The sequence below is a fragment of the Centropristis striata genome, chromosome 8, assembly GCF_030273125.1.
Source record: "Centropristis striata isolate RG_2023a ecotype Rhode Island chromosome 8, C.striata_1.0, whole genome shotgun sequence".
NCBI classification, from domain to species: Eukaryota; Metazoa; Chordata; class Actinopteri; order Perciformes; family Serranidae; genus Centropristis; species Centropristis striata.
The window spans coordinates 11668171-11677017 of NC_081524.1; the positions used below are offsets into that span (position 1 = coordinate 11668171).

Genomic DNA, 8847 nt, shown 5'->3' on the forward strand with positions numbered 1-8847 from the left:
TATATATATATATATACATATATATATATATATATATATATATATGTATATATATATATAAACTTTATTAACACGTTGCCGTTGATACGCATTGTTCTGCTTCTCTCCTGATGACGGCTCACCTTGTGAGTGACCTGTCAATCAAAGCTAGCCACGGCCCAAATCATACGATTCTTTATCTTCTAGTTTCTTCTAAATGGGGCCATTATTTACACTATTAACATCAAATTGTCTTGAAGAAGATTTTTTTTACGAGTGATTGAGACTATAGTGTTGTCCTAAAAAAAACCTGAGGTAATAAATCAAGTGAGAATTTTTCTCATTTTGCATTGAAATGAATGGAGGGAAATGCTTCTGCAGCCACCGTCAGCGCCCCCTGTTGGAACTTTCAGTAGAATGGCACTTCCTGGTTTGGCTCACTGCTCAGACCCGAAGATCGCCGCCTGAACGGTACCAAAAGAAAGGGACATTGTGGTGTAGTATGGGATTATGGGAGTTGTTGTCTTCACCACCACTGCCGTCAGTTTCTCCCAGTTAGGATCCAATTATTGTTCAGGAGGTTTTTTAATGGGAGCAGAATTATCCGTAGAGATCTCATCTTCACCAAAACAAAACAAACCACTGAAAAAAAACTGTCAAAAACACTAATTAAATCAGTTTTCATGTTAAAAATCAGTGTTTCTACAATGCTCTTTGGCAGACACAGGATGTCAAAGAGATGCTATGAGTTGAGATGCTGCTAACGTTTGCTCGGCTTGTTAAAAAATATACAGTAGTAACAAACAACCAAGATCTAAAAAGCTTATTGTAAAAATGTGCCTTAAAAAAGGCAATTTTTGGCAGACAACTACAAAGCTATTGCTGACCAAATTAAACTGGTTACCTAAGAGACACCTCCAAGATTTATCTGGGCTTGAAAATTGTTGGAAATAATGTGGGGATAATGAAAATACACAGCTCAACAAAATATGGACAGCAGGCGGGGTCATTTTTAGACATTTTAATGGGGAAACGTTACATATTATAGGCCTACCGTAATTTTCTAATCAGAAATGCTTCAGTTCTTTGTGTTTTGTCAAAGTAAACTGATTTTTTTGTTTTGCTTTAGACTGTAAGTTGTACAAAACAAGCAATTTAAAAATGTCCCCTTGGGCTTTAGGAAATTTAGAATGAATTAAAAAAATATATTCTTACAGTTTATCGGCTAAATTATTGCTATAGCTGATATCTAGTTATTTTTCATGGTTTTCTTGATAATAAGAAAAATCATTGTTAAGAAAACCATGAAAATGGCTAGATATCAGCTCTTTAAATTTTTTTGTTATCATTATATTTGTCCCAACAAATGTACCTTTAGTTGTACCAGGCATTTAAATGAACAAGAAATTGAAGAAATAATAATAATAATAATAATATTTTTTGTATATACTACTCACCTGATGGGGCTGATGATATCTTAGAAAACAAATATTAATAATAGTTATTCCTGTACCCCGCAAAGTGTACTGCATTTGAAGATAAACTATGACCAAAATGCAAGCAAGTGATTAAGTATTAAATTAATCACATATACTAATAATCTTAAAATCCCAATACAGTTATCATGTTGGCAATTATGAATTCAAACACAGCCAATCACTTTGAATACAGGTATTATAATTGACCCAGTCCTCATTTTAAAAGCTTCAGTCATAATAACAGCCCAGCAAAGCGAGTGAGTAATTCTTCTGTTCTTTCATCTTCACACTGTCTATATTTGCATATTAAAAATGTGAGATAATTAATGGGAGAAACACAAGCACTGCAGGTCAAAGCAGCAGAACAAAGCCCATAGCTCAGGTAAATGTAATTAGAAATGATATAAAGTGTCTGCACACACTGAGATTGATGTGCTCTGACAAAGACAAATAAACAGCACAGCAGTCAGACTCTCTCAGTCTTTCCCCCCACACTCCTTTTTTCCATGTTTGCATGTTAAAGTTGAGCAATAATGTTTCCAAATGTCACACTTCATCTTTCTCGCTCCTTTTTTCCACCTCTGTGTAAATTTAAGACTCACAGAGCACCTGATATCACTTCATTAAACCTTTTTTTTTTTGCCCCTTTGGCACTCAAGCGTCCTTCTCCACTTCCATCTAATAACTTGTAATACCTGTCCGTGTCCTTGTACGAGTCTGGACTTCTCATGGCTCCTCTCCCCCCCTCTCCTATTTTGGCATGCCTGTGCCAGGTATTTGTTCAAATTCCTCACACCCCGTAGGGATAGGTATGTCCCCCCCTTCCACCCGTCCCTCTCTCATCTTTACAGCCTGTCTCTGTCTATCTTATGTATGCCAGCACATGTATGAAGCAGCCACCGTGGACTCCCCGCTACCAGCATGAGGCGTACAGCCTACACATTTTACTGGCTAGTCACAACTAAATCATTTCCAAGTTGTTCGGCCTCTTGAAGCTGGCAAACCACAGCTGTGGGCTCCGCGTCAGCCGGGCCAAAAACAACTCGGTGGATAACAGGCAACTGTAAGTTGCTTTTGATAACTGCTGAAAGACCCGTTTATTCTGTGGTGCTGTCAGGGCTTTAACTCAGGCCACTTATTAGATCTAACAGTTAAACTTTTCTCTGACATGGAAAAATGTTGACACAGGCAAGTACGCTGGATAATTAATTTCCTCTATAATTTAAAACACCAGCTCATCGTATAAATCCTTGTGGGGGTGTGAGGCGCCTCGTGTTTGAACATGAGCTGATGTGGTATTGACGTTGGGTCAGAGTTGAAGTTATTAGTTATTGCAGTGCGTCATGATAGACAGCAAACACCGATGATACGCTGGCTCGCTGCATTTGTCTCTCTGCCCGTCCCACAGAGAGTCTAACCCCTGCACAGTCAAACTTACTGTTAGAAACAACACTACAGTTTCATATCCATGCTTATATTTTTTAGATATCAAGGAGAAAACTACATATCTACACAAACTCATGTCAAAGGCAATTTAACACGACTTTTGATTGACTTGTTTCTGCTATAGGAGAGTAACCTCATGACCTCTGGGTGCAGGAATGGTTTCTTTAACCACTAATCCAATATACACTGTCTCCAGCCTAATCTCTGTGTTTAGGAAGAATTTAAATTGTACATTAAAGAAAAACACGCCAGAGTCCAGAAGTTTAACCACAGATCACTTGACATTCTTTCACTGATGGGACCATTCAGGTTTTAACCTCTGCAACGCCTCGCAGGGGTCACGGTCATGCTTTTTATTACCATTTGGATCTGAAAGATTGGACCATAAATGCATCATTTTGTTTTAAGTGCCACTGGCATCGTAACAACAAGGTTTTCTTTATTGCTGAAGGAATATAACAGAGGTCAGTCATAAAAATAAAAAATAACCATTTAATTAAAAAGTATTGTATAGTTCATCATCTTCACTACAGCCTTGATAAACTATTAAAATGAATTAACAGTGCTATTAGGGAATAAACAGAGGTTTTTATAAATCCATCACAATAAATTGGTAGCTTTCAAATCATCTCTGACTTATACAGCAGCAGATTATTTGCCAAAATATGATGTTCGGATACCATTTATGGTCAGATTCTTGACTTCCATGGAAAGTCTTTGCAGTGAGCTCACTGTGAGATTTATATCTGGCTCAAAAGTATTAAAACCATTAGAGAGGCATCAAAGCGTGATCAAACTTACTGTAAATCCCCTCAAAACATGGCTATAAAATATAAGAATTTGCACACTAATATTAGTTTTATCTGCATTTTAAATTCTTATACCCCGACTCAGGCCAGCTGCGGGCTGAGCAGGGGTCATAATTTAAAGCAGATGAAATGGGGCCGACTGTAATTACAATGAAGTGAATGTTTTTAAATGAATTCTGAAATATCTTCATGACAACTAGTTTTAACCACAAATCCCATTTAATACGGCAAAATAGGCTCTTCCTGTTATTGCTACCTACATTAATAATTGTTGGATGGTGAAATGTGTGATTAGGAAGGACATTGTTATATATTCTGCTGCTGTCCTGCTTTAAATGAATAAAACAAGTGGGGCTCCCTGGTCCTGGCCAACAGAACATCATATTAATATTCAGTATGCAGGAAAAGCCCCCTCACTCAGCATCCCACCCCTTTCCCCTCACACACACACACACACACACACACACACACACACTCCTCTCCAGTTGACTCAGACACATCAAAGACTGCAGTGAGCAGCAGGACAGACAGCAGACAAGTTTGGAGGAAGATTGTCGCCACATATATTCCTCCTGCTGAACAGAAATTATCTTAATCTGGTGCCTGAAGAATTCAGAGGGAGATTTCAACATGGGAACTGAGTTTTACCCCCAAATAAATCCATGGAATATTATTTTTACAGCGTCTAGGATGAAACAGTTTTGAGGTAAGTTTTAGAAAAATAAATGCCGAATTTTTGCTTCATTAGCCTTATATATGTTAATATAGATCTATAGAAATAATGTGTGCATTATAGGCCTATACGGCACGTTTTTCAAAAACTGCTATTAGGGCCTGAACGCAGGCCGTTAGCAAAAATAAACCGTTTTTCTAAGGCGCTAATCATCTTAACAGTGAACGCAATCTTTAAAGCGTGAAACCAGTGTTTTTTCTAAATATTTTAAATGACCGGAAATTTATTTTTATTTATTGCCAACAGTGTGTTTTCCCAAAAGTTATGTTGAATTAACCCGCACAGTTTATGGGATTATTTTGTAGGTTTATGGAGAAAATAGTAAATTAAAAATGCATGTACACATTTGCACAAAGGATTGACGGGTTTAAAATAATGTGGTGGTTTTAATCTAAAGGCCCTGTCGTGAATATAACACAGCTGTTGTATGTAAAGCGAGCCGGTAAGGTATGGAGGCGCGCGGCCCCGCGGGGGTTTGGCTGCTCCTCCACAGTTCAACAGTAGCTCTTAACCCCGCGGTGCAGCCCGGGTCACCATGGGTCACACAGGCCGGTCCTGTCAGACTCCCCGCGGCTGCTTTCATGTCTCTGTAGATTACATGTCTCCAGAAAACCATCAGTCATTGAAAGAAATATTAAGATGTCTCGCGAAGTAGGCTTATATCACAATTCTTTTCTCTTATTTTCTTCTTTAACATATAGCACTCCTGTAGCGATGACAGTTAGCTCTTAAAGTTATGTACTTACTTGATTCCTATGGTCTATGTCTAGTACCTTCAGGTTGAATGCACTTATTGTAAGTCGCTTTGGACAAAAGCGTCAGCTAAATGACATGTAATGTAATGTAATGTAATGTAATCACAAAAGACACCGTGGATTATATTCACACATCTTCTTAGGCAACAAACTGTAAGTGTCTTAAATGTCAGCTTTTTATTTAAATTTTAAATATATAAAATAAAGCTGTCAATCCGCCTCATTGCGCCATTTACACTGACTAGGCAGATTTTCACGCACCGGTCTACGTCCAAACCACCAGTGCGCAAAAAACCCACATTAACCCAGAAATGTAAACTAAACGTGACCACGTAGAAAGAAAAAAAGTCATGTTTCTGTTTTATGTTTTCTTACACTTTTTCTGTGTCGCAATTAGCCTAATTGTTGTCCAACTGCTGACCTTAAGGAGGAACAGGAGGTTTGTAGATTTACAGCCTTCAGTTGGAGCCCTCCTACTCTGAAAATCCAATTATTTTACTAAAACCATGACAGCCTCGCCTGGCTCCCTGTGAAACTATAAAACTGTAAATGCTGTGCCAACCAGAGCAGGTTTCTGCTAAAACATAAACCATCCTGGTTTTGCTGACATTTTCATTTCTTCTACATGTTTATATGACTTTATTTGCTTTATCTGCCCTCATGATTCACATAAATCACTTTGCAGAACCCTCACAGATCAGTTTGAGCTTTGATGTCCATAAACCCTGAGTCAAACAAATAAAATATCCAGAAACCAGAGAAGATATCAAAGAAGCATTGTTGAAAACTAACAAAATATCCTTTTGTTCTCCTCTTCACCTGTTCTTCCTTTTGACCCACCCCACCTCCTCCTTTCCATCTTTCCATCTGAAACAGACAATCTAACTTTCACTTTTGGCCTTTCTTGCAACTTTCAATACTCATTTTATAATTCCACATTATGGATCATTCAGGCTCTTTGCCTCCTCCATCCCCATACACCTTCGCTATTATCCCCAACTCCTCTGTGCCCTCTTCCTCTCCCGCCATCTCTCCATCACCCAGCCTGGCGTCCACGGCTCTCTTCTGCTCCCTCCTCTCCCTCCTCTCCCTGCTGGGCATCACAGGAAACCTGTACACTATGGGCCTCCTTCTGAGACGCAGGAGAAGCAGGAGAAGACGTGGAGCAGGACCAAACTGCTGCCTGATGCGAGTCCCTGTACCGTCCTGCCTCGCCAACTCCTCCCCTTCCTCCTCCCCCATCTCCTCTTCCTCCCCCTCCTCCTCTCTTCACCTCCAGGTGCTGAGCCTGGCTCTTGCCGACCTGCTCTACCTTTTCACCGCTCCCTTCATCGTGTACGACAGCCTGGCGTCCGGCTGGGCCTTCGGTGAGCCGGGCTGCCGTCTCCTCCTGAGCCTCGACCTCCTCACCATGCACGCCTCCATCTTCACCCTCACCGCCATGAGTCTGGACCGCTACCGGGCTGTGGCCCATCCCCTGCACACCTCCTCCTCCAACTCGTCCAGCCTGCTGCGTGTGGGCCTGGCCTGGGGGCTGGCGGTGGCTCTTAGTCTGCCAATGATGATCACGCTGCACCTGGAGGACGGGGAGAACCAGGAGGGACAGCTGTGTGTGCCGGCGTGGGACGAGCAGAGCTCCAAGGCGTATCTGAGCGTGCTTTTCTGCACCAGCATTCTTGGTCCTGGTCTGGCCATTGGGGCCCTTTATGCAACTCTGGGCCGGCTCTACTGGGTGTCTCAGACCAGGCCGGCCTGGGCCAGTGGCAGTACTGCTTGCCCTCCTCGTGCCCCCAAACCCAAAGTCCTGCTCCTCATCCTGGGTATTGTCCTGGCCTTCTGGGCCTGCTTCCTCCCTTTCTGGATCTGGCAGCTGCTGCCTCTCTACCAGCCCGACATGCTGCGGACAGTACCGGTCGGGACGCAGGTGACGGTGAATCGTATCCTCACAGGGCTGACGTATGGGAACTCTTGTGTGAATCCGTTCTTCTACACACTATTGACTGGAAAACGACGACGCAACCGGCAGACGCTGACATCAGCAAACCAGCTCTGCCGTAAGAGCAGTCCGCTGCAGTAGTGTGTGTGTCTCTAACAGCAGAGACAACAATGTGAGTGTGTACATACATGTGTGACAAGGTACTGTATTTGAATGCTTTATGATAATAATAGGCACCAAAGACCATTGATTTATCCTTAGCCTACAAGCTAAGGAAACAGAACAATACTAAGCAAATGATAGCACTTTGTAGAAATGCTTTGTGAGAGAACTTCCTGTTAGGAGACAATCAAAAACACTCTCTCTGTAAGATGTGTCACCTGATTAATGCTTTAACTGAAAACGTTGGAGGGTCACTTTGTGTCTTTTCTTGCTGTAACCAAATTTACATATTGATTGTTAAGAGATAATGCACAGCAAGGTGTCAATTATCAGAAATTAATGAACTCCGGGGAGGCAACTATCTGAAAAATCATCCATTAATTCCTGATAACAGACACCTCATTGGATATTACTCCTACTTATACCATGTCTGGATGAATACTTAACTCTGATTGGCTGCAAGGTGTCCATTAATTCCTGATAATGGACACCTGCTACATAGTTCCATTTAAACTGTCTGTTCATTGTACCAAATTAAGGTGCTGGCTATTAGCAGCAGCCAAAGCCTCATTTTACAAATTATTGCAATTATTTACAACACCATGTGTCGTCCTTCTAATACCATTAGCTATACATTTTTTCATGAATTTCTTTTTGTGACTATGGTAAAGTGACATGATTCCATTTCTACCACAAGTGGTAAGGACAGTTATTTACCCAAATCAGCAGATTTAATAAAAGTTGACTGGTTTATCTAGTCTACAGCAACCTCGTACTGTATGCAGTGATATGAGGAGAGCAGAGTTTATGCCGTAAGTTGCGCATGCACAAGCATTTTCAGTAAAACCCTGATGCACTTCTGCTTTTCAGAGAACTATCAAAGAAAATGTTTGTTTTTTAAACAACTGGCTGTAACTGGTCAGGACCTTGTTGGGACATTTTTCTGAGACTTTGTTTGTTGACTTAATGAATTATGTTTGAGCGGGTCAACAGTCTTTTGTTTGCTTCCCCTGAACTCTGACATATCTAAAACAACTGACTTTTTTTTTTTTTTTTAAATAATCGTGACCTGCATGTTGGGTTTGAAAATGTACTTATTATTTTTGAATCATGCAATGCTTTGCATGGCATCATCTTGTGTTGATTGTAACTGATGTTTATAATAATATATAGCCTTGAATAAAGAGTATGCTTTCTGTAACTCACTGTGTGATTGGATCATTAACTCTGGGAAAACACAACGTCACTAAAAGTCACAGCTCATGGTGTTCAACAATAATATATGTGGAAAAGAAGAAAAACCAAATTGACATTTAAGGAGGCTGAGAAGCAGATGTAAAAGATGAGGCATGCTTTAAAAAAAGACAATCTGAGCAGAGAAACATTCTTACATTCACACTTTTGTTTGTGTGTCTGTGTCAGCGTGTCAGTGACTCTGGAAGGTCTTCCCCGTTCTTGTGTATACACTCGCTGGCTGGTGTGTCTGTGTCTCCCTGCAGCACCGGCTCGTCTCTGTCTGTCTGACTCAAAGGCTGCACTGTGCTGTATC

The 8847-nt window shown here is 40.9% G+C and overlaps 1 protein-coding gene across 1 annotated transcript; it reads left to right on the forward strand.

The window, feature by feature from the left end:
- The first annotated feature begins 6140 nt into the window (after nt 1–6140).
- uts2r3 (urotensin-2 receptor 3) lies at nt 6141–7597 on the forward strand. The gene has a single exon (XM_059340095.1). The coding sequence runs from the start codon at nt 6141–6143 to the stop codon at nt 7275–7277; it is 1137 nt and encodes a 378-aa protein (XP_059196078.1). The 3' UTR covers nt 7278–7597.
- The last annotated feature ends 1250 nt before the right edge of the window (nt 7598–8847 follow it).